General features: G+C 35.5%; 1 protein-coding gene across 4 annotated transcripts; it reads left to right on the forward strand.

Annotated features, from left to right (window-relative positions):
* Positions 1-674: 674 nt before the first annotated feature.
* On the forward strand, positions 675-25,071 carry LOC117991594 (transcriptional regulator ATRX-like). Of its 4 annotated transcripts, none has more exons than XM_034979187.2 (18): positions 675-900; positions 2,689-2,800; positions 3,235-3,350; positions 4,084-4,151; positions 4,235-5,929; positions 7,907-7,976; positions 8,386-8,502; positions 9,248-9,378; positions 10,888-10,963; positions 11,068-11,145; positions 11,789-11,853; positions 13,192-13,277; positions 14,279-14,447; positions 15,194-15,311; positions 15,954-16,129; positions 16,683-16,902; positions 21,157-22,700; positions 23,500-25,071. In XM_034979187.2, the coding sequence occupies exons 1-18, from the start codon at positions 893-895 to the stop codon at positions 23,877-23,879; spliced, it is 5,229 nt and encodes a 1,742-aa protein (XP_034835078.1). In that variant the 5' UTR covers positions 675-892; the 3' UTR covers positions 23,880-25,071. The 4 variants fall into 4 exon arrangements, with proteins under 4 accessions (XP_034835078.1, XP_069361322.1, XP_069361323.1 ...); XM_069505221.1 differs by having other exon boundaries at positions 15,957-16,129; XM_069505222.1 differs by having other exon boundaries at positions 15,197-15,311.
* Positions 25,072-26,429: the final 1,358 nt, after the last annotated feature.

The raw sequence follows: 26,429 nt of genomic DNA on the forward strand, positions 1-26,429 counted from the left end.
AAGCCTTTGTTCTCCAACAGCACCCCCCTATCAATGTCATTCAAGTGCCTAGAGAGCCTTGTCGCACTGTATATAATTTGTATACAGTACAACAAGGCTGTATAAGACAAAGAATTTAATGCCATAGTCTGCCACGTTGGACCAGTGCGGACTGGCAGACTTCACTACTAAGAATAACATCCTCATACGTTTAAATATGATTTATAAGCGTATAATTACAACAAAATTCGGAACATGGTGCATAAATTTAGTTTAATTTAATTTAGGTATATTAACCGGTAAACTTAACATCGGGATAATAAAACATATCTAAATTGCTGACTTTTTCATAGGTCCACAAGGAAACAGCGATATTATGTAGTACAATATCTGGATTCTGGATTAGTCCCAGTGAGTTATTGTTGTACAAATCATATTTTATGCGAATATAGCTTGGGAATATATTCAGAAAGAGATGACATTATCCAGTATGACTTCTCGTTCGGCACGTTTTTTGCGAAAGGTGCTCAATCCGGCCTTAGTATAGATCCGTGACTTTGAGTAATATAAACTGATTCTGGGGCAATTCGATTCTGCCACTGGCAACACTGCAAGTAGCAGCGGTCAGCAGATTGGTCTGTGGTCAGGCAAGCACAGTAAATGTATTCTGTGTTTTATTTCTGGTCGGTGATTCTGTGGGCAAGCATCACCGGGCAGCATGATAGCGGATAGCGGCGTCGCCGTTTTTCTTATTACAAAGTGAATATTGCAGTTATTCTTATTTCAAAATCAAATACATATTGTTCATACTATTCATCTAAACATGAATTCAATATGATGAGTGATATTTATTTACAAAGAGACTAAAAATTAAGCTTGTTTACGCGGCACTCGGAGTCTGTTGCCCACCAAAATGTCGGGGTAAGTTTTTGGACGCATATATTTATGTTGTTGATGAGCGTAGAATAGAACGAAGCTATTTTGCTTTTGTAAAACTTTTTTGAAATAACATAAACACCAATGTAAAAGCATAAATAAGATTGTTTGATATACCCTCAATTCAAAATTTCTCTTTCAAAATTCACACGCAAAGTTACTAATTCTCTATTTGTTATTATGGTGGCTGGCATTAATATGATTACAACTGGAAAACTAGTACTAATGAGCTGAAATAAATAGGTTTAGTGTAATTGTAAGTGCACAGTCCAAAACCTTGCTATTAGGTTTATATTTGGCTTGCGCAAATATGACCATGTCTCCGAATTTCGTTCAAAGCTCAAATGGTTACCCATTCGCTTTCGCCGGAATCTGCACATTGTTTCTCTTCTGTACTGTGTATTGTTCAATCCAATGACTCCAAGTTATTTAAAAGAAAATTTCAAATTTCTAGGCCATGACAGACCAGATAGAGTTTTACGATCAGCGGGAAAACTCATTCTAGCGCCACCTACACATCGGACAAAATACTTTAAGAATTCCTTCACGGTCACTGCTATCTGTTTATGGAACGAGCTTCCCTCGCAAATCCATCGTGCTGAATCCCTTAACAAATTTAAAATTGACGTCAAAGATCATTACCTATCTTTTTGCTATCATCAGTAACAGCATAGTTTATTATTTAAATCTATATGTGTATATATATCTATGTAGTCTTATGTATGTCTATTATACTTTATTTGTATGTATTAGTGTATTAACAATATGTATTTTATATTCTTATTATATGGTTTAGTTTATTTAGCTATTGGTATTTAGGTTTATTTTACACCACCTCCCATTGTCCATTTGTTCGTTTTTTCCCTAGCGTTAAGGTTGTCTGGAAGAGATCGCTATTTAGCGATAAGACCGCCTTTTTGTACCTACTTATTAAGATTTCTTTTTGTAACCTGTCATTTGTGTTTCTGTGGTGCAATAAAGTATATACATACATACATACATACATACAGTTTTAGAGCGCGAACTCGCCAAAAAACTGCTGTGCAGTATGGCGAGATATAAGTAAATTTTATGCATTTAATTAATAAATACTAATAATAAAAATGGAATTTCAAACCAGCCTTATTCTTTGTCTACATTATTAAAAGAACCTCTGTGCAAAGTTTTAGTTGTTTCAAATTAGCCCTTGACCTGCGATCTCACCTGGAAGTCGGCTAACTTAGAAGGGGTATGGCAGTTTTATTAAATCCTCCTTATCTGTTTCTACATGCCATCATACTGGAAAACTAAATGGAATTAGCTTCCCAGGTTCAAGGTTGGATGTTGACGAGTTGTCAGTGAATAAGTAATGACTTTTTAGGGTTCCGTACCTCAAAAGGAAAAACGGAACCTTTATAGGATCACTTTGTCTGTCTGTCTGTCTGTGGGTCTTATAGCTGACATTTGGGGAAAAATCTGAAAACCGTGAATTTAGGGTTAGATCACACAAAAAAATTAAATTGTGGTCATGAACTAATAATTAGTATTTTCAACTTTTGAAGTGAGATAACTATATCAAGTGGGGTATCATATGAAAGGTCTTTACCTGTACATTCTAAAACAGATTTATTTTTATTTTTATGCATCATAGTTTTTGAATTATCGTGCAAAATGTCGAAAAAATACGACTGTAGTACAGAACCCTCATTGCGCGAGCCCGACTCGCACTTGGCCGGTTTTTTTATATATATTAAGATTTTATTGCTAGTATTCTAAAAAGTTGTTTTATTGCAGGAAACCATATACTATGAAGGAGATGAAAGCTATAGTAGACTACTTGACTGAACACAGAGCATACAGTGAAATTAAAGGTAGAAAGATGTGGATGGACTTAGCCAGTTCTAAAGTAAGTGAAATATTAATTACATGCTACAGACAGGCTGCATATTATTGATAATTCCATACCAATATTATAAATGTGAAAGTGTCTCTGCCTGCTAGTTTTTCACAGCCCATCTGTTTAACAGATTTTATAGAAATTAGCACAGAGATAGCTTGCATACCGGGGAAGGAAATGGGCTACTTTTGATTCTGACAAATCAATGGGATTTTTTAAAACCACATTCACATCAATGTAATTGCGGGAATCGTCGACTTGATACAGAGATAGCATCGATCCTTGAGATGGGCATAGATTACTTTTTAATCTCAGGAAATCAAAAGTTCTCATGGGTTTATTACAAAACTAAATACAAGTTGATGAAGTCACATAACATATCATCTATGAACCTCAGAATAGGTACAAGAACCATTGTGTTAAAATTGTTATAATTATTTCAGGTTACAAACAGAACATGGCAGAGTTTAAAGGAGACATTTTTAAAACGCATACGGCCTGATATCCACAATCCTTATTACAAGTTGACTAAAACCCAGATATGTAGCTTCCAACAAGGGTAAATCATCATTTAACTTTTAAATTATTGTTATATTCAACAAACGCCTGAATGAGATTAAAGGAAAACACAACCCTCCTTAAAAATAGTGTATATGACCAGTATCAAAAAGTTGCTGATAAAAGGCTTTCAAGATTTTGGCCTACCTAGTAGTCAGCTATTTTACTTTTTCCAAAATAGCGGCCACACATGAAACCTGCATTGACCTGCATTGATTTTTTCTCATACTACAAGTATTGTATGAGAGAAAATCTTCTAAATTTTTTGGAAGATTTTGAAACAAATTGTCATGTTTCCGAGATATAGAATATCAAAGTAGTACTGGTGGCTGTCTAGCCCCCTGTTCAACTGTGAACTGATGACTCCACCAGTACAACTTTGATAGGTAAAATTAATCTAAATATATAAAAAGAAAAGCTGACTGACTGATCTATCAACGCACACCTCAAGCTACTGGACGGATCGGGCTAAAATTTGGCATGCAGATAGCTATTATGACGTAGACATCTGCTAAAGGATTTTCGAAAATTCAATCCCTAAAGAGTGTTTTGATAAAATGAAATTTGTGTTGCTGACAAATTCGCAGGCATAAGCTAGTTAAAAAGTATAAAAAATAGTGGATATGTAGGTAGGTAGGCCAGGCGCCCATACTAAAACATTCAAACCCCTTGACTCTGCAAAACTTAAAAGTTATTCTGAGTGTAGTTATTGATATTATTAATTTTGTTTCTAGGCAAGACATAGAAAAGAGACTAAACAACAGATTGCAATTACGTTCAACTAGTAATGATTCTTCAGATGGTAAAGTAGAATTATTTTTATATCATTTAAAAATAATTTACATATACATATGTATGTACTTACTTAATCTTTCATAATTTTAGATTTAAAAGAAAAAGATACAGAGATGGCTGGGACTAGTAATGACATAAATGAGGATAACATTGCAGGTGAGGACCCTAAACAGTCAAATCTCAGAGCATCCACAGAAACACTTGTCCTAGAAAACTGTTATGAAAATGCTGAAGAAATAAGAAAAGACCTACAATCACCAACTAGAGTTGAAGAACCGCAACCAACTAAATCCATGAGGGATCTTCTAACTTATTCAGAACCCCTGACACCCATGTTGCAGAGTGTTATTGATGATTTTGTGTCAGAAGACGAAGAGGAACCTAAAATGCAAATAGTTGAAGCAGAGCAAGAAGAGACAATTGACAAAAATGCTGGTGACGAAAATAAAGACGAAAGAGTAGAAGAAAACGTTACAATCGAGATTTCCGATTCAGAGGACTTACGAGAGGAGACGAACCAAACTAAAACTACTGATGTCGATCTACCATCATCGTCTGATAAAAATGAACATGCAATAACAACATCCAAAACTAAAGAAACAGAAGTCACAACTGAAAAATCGACTACTTTATTAAGTGAGACTAAAAATATAACTAATGAAAAAGACAGCTCTGAGGAGAAAAATACTGATGGCAGTAACACTAAAAGGTCGTCTGATATAACTCAGAATAATTCTGCCAGCATCACAGATACCCTCTTACCTGGAAATCAAGAAGCCTTTGAAGAAAAACAGAAACAAGTACCAGAAAAACGTAATCTGCGTTCAAACAAAAATGCAAATCTAGAAAATAGTCGAAAAAGAGCTAGTTCTCATGAACTGGAATCAAAAACTACAAAAAGAATTTTATCTAAACTGAAATCTATATCTGATTCTGAAAGATCTGTCCCAAGTAATGGAAATGTTTTTAAGGAGTCCAAGTTTTCTACTCTTAAACAAACTCTACCAGAAGAAAGTGTTAAAACGTCTTCAGATGTAAATAATGAAAAATGTGAAAATACGTCTATACCAGAAGAAACTGTTAATAACTTACAAGATACTGTTATGAAAAGTTCTTCTGAAATTGAAAATCCTTGTTTAAAGAATGTAAGCTTATATGCTGAACAATTTTCAAAGGAAAAATACATTGATTCTGATACAAGCAATAATGAAGATGACAAAACTGAAAAGGTAGAGAGAACTAAGACAAATGAGAATATAGAACAAAAAAATAAAGCAGAAAATGAGAAGATAGATGACAAAAAGAGCGAAGATAAAATTGACAAGACAGGTGATGGAGATGACGAAAATGAGAAAAATAGTGATAAAATTGCAGACACAGGTGATAAAAATAAGAAGATCGACGATAAAAATAAGAGATTGGAAGACAAAAATAAGAAAAAAATTGAAAGCAAAGAGAAAGCAGATGACAAAAACTCAGGTTTCAAATATAAGAAGAAAATCGAGATCACTGAGAAGACAAACGATAATATTACCAACATAAAAAATAATAATAAGGAGAAAATCGATAATAATAACAAGACACATGATGGAAATAGAAAAAATGGCAAAGCAAGTTCTAAAGCTGGTCAAACATCAGTTAATGACAATGGCGATGATGATGTTATGTTAAGATCGCATTCCGAATCTGTCACCGAGAGTGTCAATGAAGTGAGAAGAGGTCGGGACCGATCGGTTAGGCAACAGAGAGATGGCGCACTTGCTCATATGTTTGGATTTGCAAGCGGTAAGTCAATATTTAGGTGATCATATTGTGGGCAAATTTTCCAAATAAAACTTGCATGAATGTTATAGTAAATAAATATGCACTAATTGTCTTTTGTGTTAACAGGTATGTTATTTAATTGTAATAAGTATAAAGTAAAAAAAAAGCTAAAATAATCAAGCATCATTTTTAATTTTTTGAAAAAATTAGGGAAACACTTATTGATTCCCTTAAAAGTGATAAAGTTGGGATTTCTCAGGAAAATATAATTAACTACATAGCACTTGGATCGGTACTGCATGGAACAATTAGGGATGATTCATGCCAACACGTGGCGGGCACGAGCCGTGCTACGTACGAGGCACGGATTCAAAACATGACGAACATTTCATATGAAGCAGTTTATGCTTGACGCCACACGGTAAAGCATGAACTGTTTATGCTGTGGTATGCCTTCATGTCAAAATCTTAATCTTGAGAAAAATGTTACTTCTATCAAATAGCTTCTTTTTTACTTAACTATGGAAGAATTATTAGTTTAACGGTCTCGATAATAACATATAATTGAACAGCCTATGTTTGTTTGTTATTGTAATTACTAATTATTACTATGCATGGTCATTTATTTAATTCAGAGATAACAAGACTAGCTAGCTTATCGAGTTTGGTGTCAAATCAAAATATATATAGGTAGTATATAAGTCTATGGCGTATGTGTATGGCGAGTGCGTTCCCAAAATTTATGAATTATAATGTATGTATCTATGTAGATTCGAAAAATAACGGGCTTTTTTACGTGGTGTTTTTAATGGGTAGTAAGGAAATCTAAGGCCTGGTAGCCACCAAAGCGGAGATAGGCGAAGATGTGTTTAACAGATCAATCAGCTGATTGCTTATGTACAGATAGATGAAGTGAAAAAAAAACTGGTCAAGTGCGAGTCAGACTCGCGCACTGAGGGTTCCGTATTAAACAGTCGTATTTTTTCATCATTTTGTACAATAAATTAAGACTATAATGCATAAAAATAAATAAAAATCTATTTTAGAATGTACAGGTAAAGCCCTTTCAAACGATACCCCACTTGGTATATTAATCGTACATTGAATGTTGAAAATACTGATATTTGTTCATGAACACATTTTAATTTTTTTTGTGATGTAACCACAAATTCACGGTTTTCGGATTTTTCCCCTTATGGGTGCTATAAGACTCCTACCTGCCAAATTTCATGATTCTAGGTCAACGGGAAGTACCCTATAGGTTTCTTAACAGACACGAAACCTTAAAAATCACATCATCTATCAGTAAGTTGATTGGTCTATTGACACATCGCCTATCTCCATTTTGGTGAAGTTTATCTTGTAAACTAATTTCATTTACAACTTATGTTATTTTTATGATTGAAGTTATGTTAATGAGTGGAGATGTGCCCATTAGCATTTCAAATTCAAATTAATTACTAAACTTAAGTGTACAGGCTGTAACCAGAATGCTAGCAAAAACTTAGCGTTATTGTTATACTACCTAAACACAATTCAATACCAATAACTATTTGCCTCATTTGTAGTTTTTGTGATTTTTCAAACCCGCAATGTATAGCGTGCAAAACTCGGGTCAATGCCCCGTCTACGAGGCGGCATTGACTTCGAGTGGCCTACTTACACAATGTTCGTTGGCCTCTAGCGTCAGTCAGATGTTTTATTTGCAATATATTATCGTAAACTTTTACATAATTATAGGATTTTTGTATATTATTTTTTTCCACGTTTTTTTTTTGTGGTATCATATCAGTAATCATCAGTCTTTATAGTATCACCTGTTATCGTTTTTGCCATCGTTCTGGTTACATTCTGTATATCATTCATATAAAAATTAAAAACTAACATTTCTCTCTGTCTCGTCTTATTAGGGTTGGCAATGCATGGTATCTTGCTTATATTGTAAAAATGGATTGGCTTATCAATTGAGTATGAATAAATATTTTTTGATCTTTGTAGGGGGAACAAGTCGAAGACAGAGAAGAGGCACAGACCGTCGCAAACGTACCATATCACACTCGCATAAACAGTATGTATTAACTAATTGTATATGAATGTTACTTTATAGTTTTTTTTTGTTTTAACTATTATTACACTAGCTGATGCCCGCCACTTCTAAAACATCAAAAAAAACATCCACATTTTCACATTTATAATATTTTTTTTTTTTTTTTTTTAAGAACATTAGCCATGTTAAACGACTAATATTCCCCTTTCCTCTCCAACTAAGCGTCAAGCTTGTGCTATGAGTAGGTACGACAATAGTGCAACGGGCGGGGTTTGAACCGTCGACCTCTCGGTTTTCAGTCCTATCCTTTACCTGTAGGTAGGTAGGTAGGACAGTAGAGTCTTAGTAATAGGGTCCCATTGGCACCCTTCGGTTTCGGAACCCCAATAAGGCGAAGTTTATTTTATAGACTTTACTTTTTTTTAAACAGCAATTATGGCAATGGGACCTCCGCATCAAGCGACTGGACGTCGGACACGGGGTCTGAGTATGTGTCGTCGCCACCGCGCCAGTTCGGCAGAAAGGGACGGATCACTAGGAAGTACTTGTAAGTTCCATCATCATCATCGTAAACGATCCACGCCGCGGCCCACTACTGAGAACGGGTCTCTTCTCAAAATGAGTTATTTTTTTTTAAAGAATATTAGCCATGTTAAATGACTAATATTCCCCTTTCCTCTCCAATTAAGCGTCAGGCTTGTGCTAGGAGTAGGTACGACAATAGTGCAACGGGCGGGGTTTGAACCGTCGACCTTTCGGTTTTCAGTCCACTCCTTTACCGGTTGAGCTATTGAGGCTCAAATTACTCTGATACAAGTTAGCCCTTGACTGCAATCTCCGTGGTAAGTTATGATGCAGTCCAAGATGGAAGCGGGCTAACCTGGAAGGGTTATGGCAGTTTTTTTTTATCAAACCCACATCCCTTTGATTTCTACACGGCATGGGTAGAAACCAAAGGCTTTCGTTTAGACTTTAGACCATAGATCACCAAGCTAGCCTAGTGTGGATTGGCAGACTTCACACACCTGTAAGAACATTATGTTATGTAACAAAAAACGCCTATTAGAATTTAGTAGTTTTGAACATGAGTTGTAGTAAGAAAAAAATATCTATCTATTTAATCTATGGCATTGATTACTTTGGCTACTCTAAAGTCTACAGAATCTCGGTTAAAATGGGCACCTCAAAACAGCTGTTCTGTTTGGCGGCCGTGTTAACATCTAAGTTACATTTACTATCAAGTTTTACTTTTTTTTAATGTTTTTATTTTAAATAAATATTTCCCCTTTTAGGAAACCTAGATCAGTTCCAATATTATCACTTGAAGAGGAAGGTGGACTGTTTGTGATGTATAATAAGAAAATATACCCCGTTGTTAAGGATGGGAAAACTGTTAAACACTATGCCACTTACACACCAGAGGGTGAGTGTTCTTAAGTTACCTATACACGACGACACTAAACACTCAGTCTATAGACCGAATGTCGAGGTGTGAAAACCACCGCGACACCGAGTTCCATCTCACCAACTTTAAAATAATTCGCGCATCGCACTCGAAACACAATAACGCCAAATTAAACTGGACCTAATTAAGATCTTTGACTTAAAATCGTACATTCAGTATCACCGATTTTAATTTCGCTAGATTTCCGCTTAGAGCGCTGACTGTAGATAGATCGAGGCATAAGGTAGAGGCTAAATCCACGCCGAGACGAAGTCACAGCGTCATTTATTATTAACTAGAGGATGCCCGCGACTTCGTCCGCGTGGATTTAGTTTTTAAAAATCCCGTGGGAACTCTTTGTTTTTCCGGGATAAAAAGTAGCCTATGTCCTTCCCCGGGGATGCAAGCTATCTCTGTACCAAATTTCCGAAAAATCAGTTGAACGGCTGAGCCGTGAAAAGCTAGCAGACAGACAGACACACTTTCGCATTTATAATATTGGTATGGATTATAAGTAAAGATAGTAGATACTATAGTTTGCGATAGGTTAAGATGGCAATCGGGGTGTGCGGGGCATTCCCACCCCGATTCTCATTTCAACCTTGTCGCATACTATAGTTAGTAAATGGTTGACAAATTCCCAACATAGTCTTTGTATAGTGCGCAACTCAAAATATGACCTGCTACAGCTTATAACAAGGCAAGATAAACGTAGACCTGGGCTTAGACGAACACCCTGGCTTAGGAACCTTCGCCAGTGGTTCAACATGAGTACTAGGTCCCTGTTTAGGGCAGCGGTAAACAGTATCCAGTTAGCCTTAACTTTCACAATGTCTAAACATGGTCGATTGTATGCCCAATAAATTTACAATCGGACGTCGCGTCGTACATGCCACCCGTCATGTTCACAGAACCGCGCGCTATGACTTTGAAGGTTTTTTTTTAGTAGTGAACTAGCTTATGCTCGCGACTTCGTCCGCGTGAACTACAAAATTTCAAAACCCTATTTCACCCCCTTAGGAGTTGAATTTTCAAAAATCCTTTCTTAGCGGATGCCTACGTCATAATAGCTATCTGCATGCCAAATTTCAGCCCGATCCGTCCAGTAGTTTGAGCTGTGCGTTGATAGATCAGTCAGTCAGTCAGTCAGTCAGTCAGTCAGTCAGTCAGTCAGTCAGTCAGTCACCTTTTCCTTTTATATATTTAAGATGTTGTTTATGGTCAATTGGTTCATTCCGATTCATACGCAAAGAATATTAAACTCTATTTCTATAGAGGTAAAGCTTAAAATCGCCTGAAACGCGACTGCATCAGCTTGAAAATTTTTGGGTCAGATCTGACCCAAATCACCGACTGTCACCGACAGTCTTGGTCACGTGCTCGGCCACCTCTAGTGCAAATCGTTAAAAAGGAATGACTGCCAACCTCTGGTAGGAACTAGCACTAGAAGAAGAAGTCTTGGTATAATTCTTGATGTTTCTATTTCAGACGACTTTGATCAAGACGAGTCTTTTTGGAAGCTGAAATATGTAGAGGAAAAGAAAAAGAATGCCGAATTGACGAAGTAATTAATTTTATAACTTCATTATACAAACTTATACGGAAAATCTCGATTTGTTTATCTTTTAAGTCAGCTTGGGAAAACTAAAGTAAATATTGACTATGCAGGTTGCTAAGCCAGTCGAAGGGAAAAGAGCAGCAAGGAGAGCCTAGTCGAGTTCCGCCAGTGCTGCCAACGACAGCGCAGTAAGTATAAATACTTCTTGATGTATGAAAATATAGTTTCTTAAAGCATTTTTTATAAAAATGGAATTGACGTCATTTTACATGAAAAAAAAAGCAAAAAAAGGGGTGTAATATTTTCAGGGTGAATTTATATATGTGAGTTTCTTTATTCCACCTTAACTTCTAAATGCCTGAACAAATTTGGATGTATGGTTAGAATCCTTACATCACCCCCAGTGACACTGGCTATAAATTTTTTCTAAAAATTCAAGATGGCGGCTGTATGGCGCTGTATTTTCGAATGTGAAAATTTTTACTATTTATATTTAGCAGGTCAGTCGTATTTTTTATTTTTTTTAATTACACTGGCTAAACTTTAACTGAAAACTTAATATGACGTTTTGACATTAATATTCATAATACAAAACATGTAAAACTTTTTAAATTTATTCAGCAGCTAGACGATTTAATTTATTAGGATGATTGATTAGGCGATTGAAAAATCGGCCATAAGTATAAATAATTGGCGTCTATCGAATTTCAGTAGTGAAACATGCATTGCGCCCGATTTTAGTACTATGATGTGCGATCGACTTATCACATATTTAAGTACTGAAGTAAGTTACGATATTAAGAGGTTCTTTAATATAAACTTGCTTTCCAGAAACAGTACTGCACTTGCAGTGAGAGAGGCCACACCACAACCTGAATCGACAAGAAATGTTCCAGGTACAGTTTCTTTGGTGTACATTATAAACGTGGATTTAGATTTCGACGCCATCCCCGGCGCAGTGGACCAAAAGATAATCAACTGAGCTGGGAGACCAAGGCGTCCCAATTCAACTGCGTCTCTTGCGAACGTGTTCGCCCATTCGTGTACAGTAGCCGGCATGCAATATTGTACATCGACCTTTAGAATGAGATTTCGGCTTTGCAGAATGTTGTCTCTGTCACTCATACCTATTTAACGTTTTGTCGGTCTCAACGATAGAGAACGCTCTACGAAACCGCAATCTCTTTCTAAAGGTCGATGTACAATATTTTCTGCCGCGTACTGTGGAATGGGCTTCGAAGAAAAAGAAAAATAGACATTGCGTAGATAATAGCACTATAAGTCCCGCAAATTGCTATTGCGCCGGAACCATATCTCTTAACATCGAAATGACGTCATTTTTATGTCAGCCGAAATAAAAATATACCATCAGCTCGAAACTTCAGTCTAGTGCTGACGTCACTAAAATGGCGTCCCCGCGCATTAGCAATTTGCGGGACTTATAGCGGAATACATACAATGGCACCGATTCCGTTGTCTTTCTCTAAACTAAATTTAGAGTATCTGCATCCTTTTCTTTTTAACAATGCTAAAAAGGGACAGAACATAAACTTTACATTTAAAGACTCTAAATTTTAGTGCACGCTACAAATTTAAACAGTAGGCTCGCGACTGTGTGCTAAAACACCGGTTTTACCATCTAAAAATTAAATTTAAAACTGTCAAACTGCATCTGTCCTTTTCATATTACATTCGTAAGAACAGTATGCGAATACTCTAAAATTAGGTTGTGCTCAGAATCAGTACCAATGTCTCATTTGTTCAAACGAGGTGGTTGTGTTTTCTAATGGACAGTGACAAACTTACCTTCCGCCTTAGGAAAGTCCAAAAGTCATTTGTGGGTATGGGTATAACCTTTTATAATAAAATCCCGCAAACTATTTTGGACTTACCTTTGCACAAGTTTAAAAAATCTATTAAAAATATGCTCCTGAAAAAAGATTACCTTAAGATTAAGATTAGAGACACAATTGAAGATTAGCTAAATGATAAAAGAGCGTGGATTTGACCTGCAGCTCGTTCCAGCAACGCACAAGACTGCAAATACTATTTTATACATGGCATAATCTTGTACCTATATCAAATATTTGAAAAGAGCAACCGCCGAGTTTCTTGCTGGTTCTTCTCGGTAGGAAAGGCATTCCGAACCAGTGGTAGATGCATCCGACTATTCGATAGTACTTGTAAAAGATGATTTGAATAAAAAAGATTTTTTTAAACATTTATTTTTACAGAAACTGCACTTGTGCCAAAAGCTGAGCCAAACCCATCTACAGAGGAGAAGAAGACTGTTAAAATAAAATTCATTAAAAATAATGAGGTAATTAATTATTTATTGTCTGTCTGTGTGTTAGCTTTTCACAGTCTAACTGTTTAACCTTTTTTGACGAAAGTTGGTATAGATTGCTGTACAGCTTTCAGTCCTGGGAAGGGCATATTAGACTACTTTTTGTCCCGGAAAATCAAAGAGTTCCCACCAGCGATATGAATATTCCACTAGATGGGGGACTTCATAGTAATCACTTGTTCTAAAGTACATCGATGTTCGCACTACTGTCAATAGTAATCCTCTTTGGAAGCAGTCAGTTTGTAAAAATTAAACTTGCGCGATAACTCTAAATTATTATACACAAAATGTATGTAGCTTTAGAACCTATCATCATCAACCGATAGACGTCCACTGCTGGACATAGGTCTCTTGTAGGGACTTCCACATGCCAAGGTCTTGCGCCGCCTGATTCCAGCCGCTCCCTGTGATTCGTCTGATGCCGTCCGTCCACCTAGTGGGGGGTTCTTCCAACACTGCGTCTTCCGGTGCAAGGTCGCCATTCCAGCACCTACCTATAGTCAGTTCTAAATTATCTATGTTTGTAGAAACGCCTCACTTTATGTATGCATTTGTGACGACCTCCCTGGCACAGTGGTGAGAACTGTGGTCTTATTAGTAGGAGGTCTCGGGTTCGATTCCCGGCAAAATTTGGAACTTTGTCATTTCTAAATTTTCTCTGATCTGGTCTGGTGGGAGGCTTAGGCCGTGGCTAGTTACCACTTGGTATAGTTATCTTACTTCGAAAATTGAAAATACTAATTACTAACCGTAGTGATGTAACCACATATTTACGGTTTTAGAATTTTTCCCTTTAGGAGTGCTATAAGACCTACCAACCTACCAAATTTCATAACTCTAGGTCAACGGGAAATATTCTATAGGTTTCTCGACAGATAGACAACAAAGTGATCCTATAAGGGTTCCTTTTTCCTTTTGAGGTACGGAACCCTACAAATGTCTTGGCACGCACTTGACCACGTTTTAATTTGTAGGAGGTGCAACTAGAAGGCCACTGGTCCCAACTCAGCCCGGTCCTGGCGCACGTGGCTCAACTGTTCCAAAAGGAACCAGATCCTGTAACAGCTAGCAGTGTGAGCTCCAAAACTGACTTACTGGCGCCCGAGCCTTTAGTGGAAAGTGGCAGGTCCACTCCCAGTGAAGGTAATATTCTTATTATATGGCCCGAACAGAATACCAGCGTTGTGGTTACAATATCGTGTATCCACAACATTCAGATGAGTTCGGGCCTTTTCGTTGGCACGACATATTGTAGACACTAGGTACCTATTTGTTGGATTAGCTTTTAAGGAATGTTTTTTGTAAATATTTGTGTTTATCGTGTGTTGGATCAACCAATAAATGTATTTCTATTCTATTCTATTATTACACTTCTTCAGGCTTTGTTCCTTGTCTACTCTTTGCAAAATTTCAGTTGATGAGTCTTTCAGTTAGTTAGGACTTACGACTTATCTTTTTATTGCGTGTGCGTGTGAGAGAACGTGTGCGTGCGCATGTGTGTACTACGTGCGTGTATAACGTGTAAAATTTAACTCCTCGTGCGCCATTTTAACTTTGTGTCGAATTTCATGTCAAAAGTACGATTTTAGTCCTTATTTCAAAGGTAAGCCTTACTTTTGGCATGTCAGTTAACTCATAGAGCTAAAATGGCGCGAGAGAAATTATTTTGTATGGACTATATATGTGTGCGCGTGCGTATTTGAAATCTAAGGAGAAATTGCAAATTACTGTACATTTGGTCGAAGGATCGACTAACCCACATAATATGGAAGAGGTCCACTGAGTTATACCAAAATGTAGGACTCCCGTGAAACTATGTCAAGGCAAAACAGAAAACCTTTTTTACCTTTTGTAAAGCAAAAACTTTGTTATGGAAATATTTCTTTCAGAAGTGGTAGAAAAAGTCAACCAAAGAGAGAAAGAAATTGCGCAAGAAATCGAGAGGTATCACAAAGAAGAAGCGGCTACTATCGAAAATCCTCCGCAGACACAGAACGTTACAAAACGGTAACTAACTTCAAATAGAAAATTCATATTTTAATTGTTTTTTAATAATATGTCAAATCTTAATACTAAATGGTGCCTTCGTCCGTGTTAGTTCCGGTTTTATAAAATCCCTGGCGAATTTTTTGATTTTCCGGGATAAAGAATCATCATCATTCTTCCTTCGCCTTCCTCGAAACGTAGTTTGGAGGTGATCATGCGAAAAGCTTCTCAATTTGATTTTCCGGGATAAAAGTAGCGTATGCCATTCTCCAGGTCTTTATCTATACCCATGCAAAAAATCACGTGAATCCGTTGCACTTTTGCGCGACGTCATTGAAGGACAAACCAACAAACAAACACACTTTCGCATTTATAATAAGGGCACTGATGGGTAGATTCTAACATATTTGATACTAGCTGATGCCCGCGATTTCGTACGCGTGGATTTAGGTTCTTAAAAATCTTGTGGGAACTCTTAAATTTTCCGGGATAAAAAGTAGCCTATGTCCTTCCCCGGGTTGCAAGCTACCTCTGTACCAAATTTCGTCAAAATCGGTTGAACGGTTGAGCCGTGAAAAGCTAGCAGACAGACAGACAGACACACTTTCGCATTTATAATATTAGTATGGATGTTATGTAAAAAATAATTTTGATCTTTTCCAGCAGGGGCAGACCGAGAAAAACTTCTCCGGCCGTGCCTCCCAGTCCGGCAAAAATAGCTAAACTTGACGTCACTGAGCAAAAAGACACCACGGAACCGACAGAAAAAATACCACAAGAGGAAAACAATGCTACAGTCACTACCCGCACAAAAAGAACGCCAAGAAAGTTGCTCACAGGTTTGTGAGACTGTTATACCACGGGATTTAAAAAATTGGTCAAGTGGGAGTCGGACTCGCACACGAAGGGTTCCGTACCATCGTACAAGATTATGTACTTTTTAATTTACATGGCGGCCATTTTGAAATGTTTATATTTTGTTGTTGTAGCCGCAATAGAAAATAGAAATACACATTATGTGAAAATTTCAACTCCCTACCTTACCTACTACGGTTCATGAGATACAGCCCGATGAAAGACAGACAGACGGACAGCGGAGGCTTAGTAATAGGATGCCCTTGGCATGCTTACGGGATATTACGCACTCATCCGATGCGAGTCCTGAATTTTGTTTTGTATGGTAGCTTGACATTATATCGTAGATGTTTTTTATATCCGTATTTTCACGGATTCGGATCGGATGAGTGCGTGATCGCTGTTAGGGTACGGGACCTTAAAAATCTAAATCCACGCGGATGAAGTGGCAAGCATCAGCTAGTACACAATATAACACATCAAAGCCCGTTGTTTTCATTTCAAAATTAAGTTATTTATTCGCAAAAGTCTTTACAGAAACAGTGGAAGTGAATCAAAATACTATAATAAGAACAAGGAGGACCACGCCAAGGAAATCTGTTGAAAAGATAACGGCTAGTAAACAGACTATCCCTGAAGATCCGGACGCTGATATCCGATACAAATTCCCTACCCAGCCGCCCGCGACCCGGCAATCTTATACAAAGACAAAAACAAACGCAGCGGCCAAAAATACGAGTCAAAAAAATACTAAAAGGTAGTGAGTAGATCTTATTTTATATCATTAATCGATGTTTAAGCTAATCGTGATCGCACATTATGGAAAGCGCGCCGCACGCGCGTTGTACGTCGAATGTCAATTATAGGGAATGTTACTCAACTTTTTTATAATAGAAAGGTTTTCATTATCAGACTAGCTTATGCTCGCGACTTCGTCCGCGTGGACTACACAAATTTCAAACTCCTATTTCGCCCCCTTAGGGGTTGAATTTTCAAAAATCTTTTCTTAGCGATGCTTACGCTAAAATAGCTATCTGCGTGCCAAATTTCAGCCCGATACGTCCAGTAGTTTGAGCTGTGCATTGATAGATCAGTCACTCAGTCAAGCCTTTTATATATTTGTTTACAATTTTGACGAAAAAATATAAATAAAATCTGACAGTGAAGTTCAAAGGTCCATAATAATTCATACAAATCTACTTTAAAGTAAGTATATGAATATACAATAAATAATAAAAATTTACTCAGATTTTTAAATAATTAATTTGTATATAACTAAATCTTAGAATATAAAAATATGAACTTAATTAAAATCTTCATTTTGACTTGTTGTTTTTATCGTGTGTTTCCAACAAAAACCATTGAATGTTTGACAGGCCGTCGTATGTGACGAATCTCATAACGTGTTTTGTTGAATTTCCGATCGTACGGCAGAAAATCGGGTGAATCTTTTTTCGGATTTCAAGGTTTAATTGAAATGTTAAACAAGTTTCCCTTCAACAAATACGAAACTGCAAACGCAGTTCGATACATTATTATCAGAAAACAGCATTTTCAACGTATATTCTTATATAAAATGCAAATTCACGGATACAGTAGGTAGTCTGCTTAAAGTAAAAGCAAAATATCAATATTATTTAAAATCTGACAAAGTTCAAAGTTTTAACTCCATACAATGTCTGAGTTCAAGGCTTCAAGATGACTACTTACTTATTTACAAAGTTATTTAGTTTTTAATCATTTTTCTATTAAATATGTTATATTATAGCATTTAAATCAAGTATCAAAAATGAACTGAAATAATCATCATTTTGATTTGTTGACTTAGTTTTGAATGAAAATCTTTAAGTACTGAAAAATACGAATGATGTATTCAGTAGATATCGCGTACATAGAACGCGTTGAAGAACGAATAACGTTTTGAGCACTATTTATTATTATATTTATTCAGCTCTTTCGTAATGTGCGATCAGGAAATACAGTACATAATATTCTGATGTCACGTATTTTAAGATGAGCAAATGAATCGGTTGGATTTCCAAAACATACAGGCTTCAAGCCATAGATGTGTACCTGCAGAGAATATCTACCGCTATACTATACTAATACTGGAGTCAATTAGTAGAGATTTTCATTTATATTCCACTAAGGTTTGAAGTCCGCGACATGTATAGTGGGTTGACGGTATTTTGTTATCATATAATTATTTCATTCTCTTTCCAAGTATTAAAAAATGTCTGAATCTAATCTTGTTCGTATCGTCTTACAAAACTCGGCAAAATTTTTACTCTGATATCTCGTCAACTCGTTCCAATCCACCTAAATGAAAATATTAGTATCCGATTTCTCAAAAAATAAAATCTCTTGACAAAATTTGAAATCATTTTCTTTTCTTACTAGCTGATGCTCGTGGCTTCGCCCGCGTGGATTTAGGTTTTTAAAAATTCTGTGGGAAGTTTTGATTTTCCAGGATAAAAAGTAGCCCGAAATGCAAGGTAATATCTCAGCATCGAATTCCATAAAAACATTTAAACGCATTAAAAGTCGGTTAAAAACGTAGCCTATGTTACTCCTTGATTTATCCTCACTTGTCTGAAAGTCCCGTCAAAATAGATTCAGCCGTTCCGAAGATTAGCCCCTTCAAAAGACAGACAGACAGACAAAAAACGCGTGATTCAGTTATGGTATAGTTCAAATAACCATATGAGCTTAATTTGAGGTAGTTATTTCAAAATTACAGACAGACACTTCAATTTTATTTATTAGTATAAATATAGATTTGACTGAAAACCCTTTGTTACAATGTTTTCTGCAATTATCACCATTGTCTTGAGTATGTATTGTTTTAGGTATATTTGGTATCTCTATCAAATTGTTAGGCAGTGGTGTCACGCTCGGTTTGGCATCGGTTCAGAATCACAACGAAACTGATGAAACGTGGATATCACACTGATCAGTTAGAAGAACTGTCATGTGCTCACAAAATACGTTAGGATTTCAATGGTACTGATTCTGAGCACAACTTAATTTTAGAGCATTCGCATCCTCTTCTTACTAATATAATATGAAAAGGACAGACATAGTTTGACAGTTTTAAGTTTGAAGCAGTCAAACCTCGTGAGTTTAGCTGCCAGTCGCGAGCGTATCGTTTAAATTTGTAGCGTGCACTACAATTTAGTCTTTGAATGTAAAATTTATGTTCCGTTCTTTTTAGCAATATTTAAAAGAAGAGGATGCAGATACTCTAAATTTAGTTTAGCGAAAAACAACAGAATCAGCGCCAATGTCATTCATAATCAAACCCTTGACGAATCAACCGGTTCAGATGCTTTATCTAGTTTTAATATTAAGTTATGGAAATCATTGTGTTTATATACAAGGTACCCAAAATCTTTTATATTTCATCAAGTTTTAAAATATTTTCTACTGTACATAATCTCTTGACTATTTATGTTGATGACAGCCTAAATAAAATTTTCTTTGTTTGTATATAATTTTGTTACATCTTTTTACACTGAGCTAATTCAAAAAACACGAATCCATTTTACTGTTTTATCTTTATAACCGAAATTTTACATTTTTTATTTACTTAAATCATTTAAGTACATAAAGAAACCGGTCAAGTGCGTTTCGGACCCTTACATAAAGGGTTCTGTACCATCGTATAAGAAATGTTATTTTTATTTTTTACTAGGTATTGCCCGCGACTTCGTCCGCGTGGATTTAGGTTTTTTAAAATCCCGTTTAAACTTTTTTTTTTCCGGAATAAAAAGTCCTATGTCCTTCCCCGTGATGTAAGCTAACTCTATACCAAATTTCATCAAAATCGGTTAAACTGTTGTACCGTGAAAAGCAATAGACACAGATAGACAGACACACTTTCGCATTTATAATATTAGTATGGATATGGATTGCGGTTTGGTAGTAATGGGCTTTAGATTAAAACACTATTCTAATCTTTAATTTTACTTAATAGGTATTTTACTATCATTCTTTTAAATCCTATTACATAATCATATAAACCCTTGTAAATATATTTAACTTTATTATGGTTTAAGTATCTGAATATATAAAAGGAAAAGCTGACTGACTGACTGACTGGCTGATTTATCAACGCACAGCCCAAACTACTGGACAGATCGGGCTGAAATTCGGCATGCAGATAGCTATTATGACGTAAATATCCGCTAAGAAAGGAGTAAGGTTTGAAATTTTGTCTTGAGTCCACGCGGACGAAGTCGCGAGCATAAGTTAGTTTACTAATAAATTAGCTCGGTGTAAATGTATACAAAATAGTGAAGTGATACTTTTGTGTACCTAGTACCTATAACAAGAACATGTTTACAATTGCTTACAATACATAGCGACTTGAGTCAACTCTGTACAAGTCATTGCTATACTTGCTACTTAACGAAAAACTTTGTATTTTCACCTTATCACTATCTATTGTTAATTTGTATATCATGAAATTATCCGTTCTTTGTTCTGTTAATGCAGTAGTTAAAGGAGCTAAGTAGATTTACTATCCCATTGCATGGGAGCAGGTCCTATAAAATAAAAGTATAAATTATAAAATATGTTTTTTATTTATAGACATAAACCTTACATTTAATTGTTCAATATACACATGATAAATAATAGTAATTACAATAATTAATTATATTTAACTATGTTATTATAATAACTTTATTATTATGAAGTAAATGTAATATGAAATGAAAGGTCAATTTATATGTGCACATTTAAGTATAGCTCGAATTATTAGTAATTATTTATTTTGCATCATTAATTAAAAACAAACTGAACTGTTTGATATTATATCTATTTATATGTATATTATATTATAAGCGGCTTTTTAATATTTTTATTTTATTTTTGTGTATATGTATTGTGAACCTGCTTCCATCATTCGTGCATGGTGCTTATCTTGCTGAATCACTTGCACTTTAGCTTCTGCGTTTTGTTGCACGCATTATCAATTGCTATATCGTTTTGTTTTAATTCACAATAGCACCACGAACCTGTTCTCGTCACCTGAAAACAAATTCATCAATTCCATGGAAAGTACGCAGGGATACCAAGACTCCGACATTAGCCCCTTAAGCGTGTGTACTAAAAAAAGAAGGAAAACAAGCTTATCATTTGCAACTCATAGAAAGCGTCATACAACGCGTTATCGTCAGAGAAACCACCACGTTAACGATCTCATCACTAGTGATTCCAGCAACTCATTCCAGAGCTCACGTATAAAAACAATGACTTTCCAGAATTCAACCTTAACGTCCGAGATATACAAATCGGAATCTTATAGATTGCTAATGAATCATGATTCAAAACCTGCTAAAACTACCTTAAACTTGGGCAGAATTTTAGAGGCTAGTCCTGCTTCAAACGACTTTGACGTAAACATGGAAGCTTCCGATGAAATTGCTGTAAATGACGACAGTGATTTAAATGATAAAGAAAAATGTCTTCAAATTAACACTGATGATAATTCGAGCAACTTGTCCCTGCCTACGTCTCCAGTTTTGTCTATAGTTGAAAACATATCGATCAGTAAGTCTTTTTTGGATAGTATGGATCTTGACGATTACCTTGATGATAAACAAGAAAATGAAAATGGTGAACAGACAACTTTGAACCATCTAATGACACCAGATGTTGACGCAGATATGCCTTTAATGAATCAAGAGTGTGGCATTGAGAAAAATCGGCAGGAGGGACAAGCGTACCATTACAACATGAGCATTTCGAAAACTGATACTGCAATATCTGAGTCGTTACTGAATAAAATAAATACTGTTAACATACAAGATCCATCTCTTTCAGAAACTTTAAATGTTAAGCTCAAAGATTTAATTTTACAAAGCGCTAAGAAAATACATAATGATAAGAATAATGTTAACAATGGCACAAAAGATGCAAAAGTAAATGATAAACCTTGCCCTAAGAAGACTAACTTTAAGAAACTCAGTTCCACGCCTCGTAAACGTCAAAGTAAACGCAAACAAACACTAACGAATACCGAGCCTCGAATTGTTGAAGAACATATAGAATCTTGCTCTCGTGCTGGCCGACGTTCCTGTCCACCTGTAATACAAATTTGTGAACCCGACAGTGATGAAATAATCACACCCATCGAAACTGAATCTGAATCCGCGCAAATTCTTATATTAAAACCTACAAAAGGAAGGAAAAAGAAGGACATAATCAAAGTAAAAATTACCAAACCGAAATTGCAGACCCAAAATAAAAAAAATAACAAGACTAATTTCTCCGATAGCGGCATCAATGACACAGAAACTGAAATCCAATTCTTACAAGCGTCAGACGATAGTGTGGATCTCATTCACAATCATTCTGATACATGTCTTAATGCACATGAATGTATGAGAGACAGTGTTGTAGTCTTAGACGATTCAGCTGATTCGAATATATCGCTGGACTCCAACACTACTTCAGAGAGACCTGTCACTCATCACACCGTAGGAAACATGTCCGATAATCAGGAATTATTCAGCAGCGATGCTCAAGATGGCACTGATGTGGTAAGAGGTAAGTACCTACTTAACATTTCATTGCTTTAAAATTTTAATAGTTCCATAAGGGTGAAGTAAGTTAAATCCTCAAAACTTTCCAGTTAGAAGAACTTTCAAATGACTTAATTATATGATACTTAATTATATGATAATAAAATATTTTTTTGCACTGATTTTGTTTCTATGTAGTAAATATTTTCACTACTTTACTTGCAAACATAATTAAATGTTTTATTTCATTAAATTTTTGAAAGAAGCCCAACAACTTTTTGTACTACATTTTTAATAGTCTAACAGCCGTACTCAGAGTTGCTTAATCGTTACTTAAGTTTAGTTAAAACGAGACAGCTCTCTTCTCTCACATAAATCTGTCTCGTTTTAACTCAATTCTAAGTAACGATTAGCGACTCTGAGTACGGCTGTTACAATCATTAGCCAACGACTTGTATAGGCTGGTAACGAGCCGCCACACTTTAAAGCTTGCTCGTAGGTGTCGTTATCCAAAGCTGCGTAAACATAATCCATGTAGTCTGTGCGGGACATGCGTGTCTCCCACAAATAAACGAATAAGAATGTCTTCAGTTTTAAAAATACTAATAGCTTTGCCTCTGGAGTATTTTGATATCTTTTTTATAGCTAATAATAACAGGATTTCACAAATAGACACTACTAAATAAACGTGGGTACCTGAAAAGCAAACTGGACCTTTTTTACGTTACACTAGGATACTGTAACAATGTTGTAAAATATTGACACAGGCACACTATTCATATTTCATTAGTGCCATAAATACATATATAATGTTTCTTTTACAGAATATGATTTTGTGGAACCTAGGCAAGTAAACAGTGCGGCCACCATAGACTATCACACGCCTATCGGAACCCAGTCTTCCCCCAACAGTATTATGACAGATGACTTATCTGACGAAATCCATGAAGAACCAATACGTAACCCAGGGTGGTATTTTTTAACTGAGGACGAAGCTACCAATACCAATTATTGTTCCAATATTAATAAGATTCCGGAAGCGGCTGGCTATGGCGCTAAATTGGACCAAATCTTCCCCGTAACATGTGCCGTGCCAGATTTATCCACCATTACAGAGATGTCTAGAGAAAATGGAGATAGCAAAAAAATTCCTGACGACACTAATACTAGAGACGCTCTAAATTCACCAAGTATATTTAAATAATTAAGCATAAGATGCATAATTAATTGAATATATTTAGGAAATATGGTATTACCTTCAATAATTAAAAAATATCTTGATACATATCCATAATATAGTATATTCATTATAATTTCATTATTATTATTATTATTCATTATTAATAGTTTTCGCATTTCACGAAGACGAGTGGCTCATGCTTTTGTTCAAGTCGTATCGGTAAAAGTTAGGGTACACTAATGCTAAGATTTATAAAGCGTACTTTGACTTTGCTCGGACTTAGGACAGAGTTAAAAGGAGACAGATTTATATAGAGTACATAAATCTATCTGTGCTCGCCACTGATTGGTCCGACATGCATACACACTTACGCTATGCCCATGTAAACGACGTAACCGCAAGTAAAGTTCACTCGTCTTCGTGAATTGCAAGAACTGTAGGTATCAAGATCTTTTTATATTGTGATATATTCATTTAAAATAATATATTTAAAGATTGAAATACTCGTTTCATCTATATCTATATATTCATAAAAATAACTTAATGTTTGTTCGTTAAGTATGTGTTCGCGTATTGTTCATAAGATTGAGTTGAAGCTTTACAGTTGTTGTTGGCACTTGCGTGATGGTTTCTGACATACAACAGGTGACGTGCGAGGCGCATTGCAACGCATGCTGGACATAAATTGTATTATATTTTGATTAATCATTAATTATTATTTAATGGAGAAGTTTCATGATGTTGTTAATACTAATCATACTATTTTAACGCATTGAAATTAAAATATAAATAAATCAACAAGTCGAGATGGCAATCAAGGTAGGGACGACGTCCCCCCGCCACATACCCCGATTGCCATCTCAACCTGTCGCGAACTAGTGTGACGTCTCACGCTAGAGCGCCGCGTGAAACGAAATTTATTAGGTATTAAATTATTCTTACAAACGCAAAGTTCTGACATGGCACGCGCTGGCTTTTACCGCCTCACTCAGAGTCGCTAATCGTTACGAATGAATTAAAACGAGACAGATTTATGTGAGAGATATAGCTCTGTCTCGTTTAACTCAATCTTAAGTACTAAGCTACTCTGAGTACGACTGTTAGTCCGTTTTATAATTTAATTCATTGAAAAAAAATCGAAACTTCTCCATTGGGGCTGTGCATTGTTTGCTTAATAAATACTTAATAATGAAAAATATTAAATAAATAAATTAGATATTTTTGTTTTACTTTAAAGACCCCACCCCCAGTATTTGGCTGCAACCACACTGACTGGTAGGCTAGGGACGAATAAAAAGTACTCTGTGGGACGAATATTGGTATCTTCTAGACAAAAATAGTCGACTACTGTCCCAGGCTATATAGGTATGCGACTACAAGTCCCGCAAATTGCTAATCGCGTGGCCGCCATTTTAGTGATGTCAGAAGTTTCGAGCTGAAGGTTAATTTTTATTTCGGCTGACGCGACGTCATTTCGATGTTAATGAGACATGGTTACAGGCATTATACCATAGATTATCTACTATATACTAGAAATAGATGTGCGACTCTAGATTTCTTTTTCAAAGTTACGCGTGTACTCACATCAAGAGGGCACTAAAAGCGCGCTAGGCGTGCGAGAGCGCGAAAATTTAAATGCTATTTAAATGTACTTTACTAGAATATTTTATATTTTTGGAACACGTTTTAAATAAACATTAATAATTCCATTAACGTTTGTTTAAAACATGTTTAAAAATATATATTACAAGACTATGACTCTTTGAGCTACTTAATTATAACTATATTATAGAAAGAAAAAGGTTTTAAGGTTTTGTAAATATTTATTATCATAAATTCGTAACTAGGTAGATACATAAAATACAATAGAATAGAAAACAATACGAAGTGTATGTAAACACTATAAAATACATACCCAAATTCAAGACCCGCAAGATTGTGAAATAATTACTATTCAAATTTAACATTTTCGGTTATTTACTTTTAATAATTTTCAAATTATTACCACAATTGGTGTATTTGTGTAGTCAGAAAACAATAAAATAATTGTTATATGAGCCAAAGATAATTAACATAAAGCTAGCTTTAAGTTTTATTGTAATATTAAAAATAAAAAAAATTAACATAAATTATATTAAATAAAATTCCCTGTAAATAAACTGTAAAATAATAAACATAAATTATACTAAATCAAGTAATCAATAAAACCAATCTACTAGATTGATTTTATTGATGGGAATTTATGTTTACTAGCTTATGCCCGCGATTTCGTTCGCGTGGACTACACAAATTTTGAACCCCTGTTTCACACACTTAGAGTTGATCTTTAACAATGAGATTTTAACATATGAGCTTAATAAAATATGTCATACTGCAAATTGCAAAAATATTAACTACAAAACTTTATAGACACTTCAAAACTGACAGAGTTTCATACAAACTTCAAACCCCTATTTTATCCCTTCAGGGGTTGAATTTTGAAAAATCCTTTCTTAGCGGACGCCTACGTTATAATAGCTATCTGCATGCCGAATTTCAGCGTGATCCGTCCAGTAGTTTGAGCTGTGCGTTGAT

This window comes from Maniola hyperantus, chromosome 20 (assembly GCF_902806685.2).
Source record: "Maniola hyperantus chromosome 20, iAphHyp1.2, whole genome shotgun sequence".
Taxonomy (NCBI): domain Eukaryota; kingdom Metazoa; phylum Arthropoda; class Insecta; order Lepidoptera; family Nymphalidae; genus Maniola; species Maniola hyperantus.

What these genes read in the sequence shown, in the direction of transcription:
- LOC117991594 (XM_034979187.2), top strand. An exon ending in GTGCTGCCAACGACAGCGCA is followed by an intron (nt 11,146 to 11,788) that starts GTAAGTATAAAT and finishes CTTGCTTTCCAG; the next exon opens with AAACAGTACTGCACTTGCAG. An exon ending in GCCAAGAAAGTTGCTCACAG is followed by an intron (nt 16,130 to 16,682) that starts GTTTGTGAGACT and finishes AAGTCTTTACAG; the next exon opens with AAACAGTGGAAGTGAATCAA.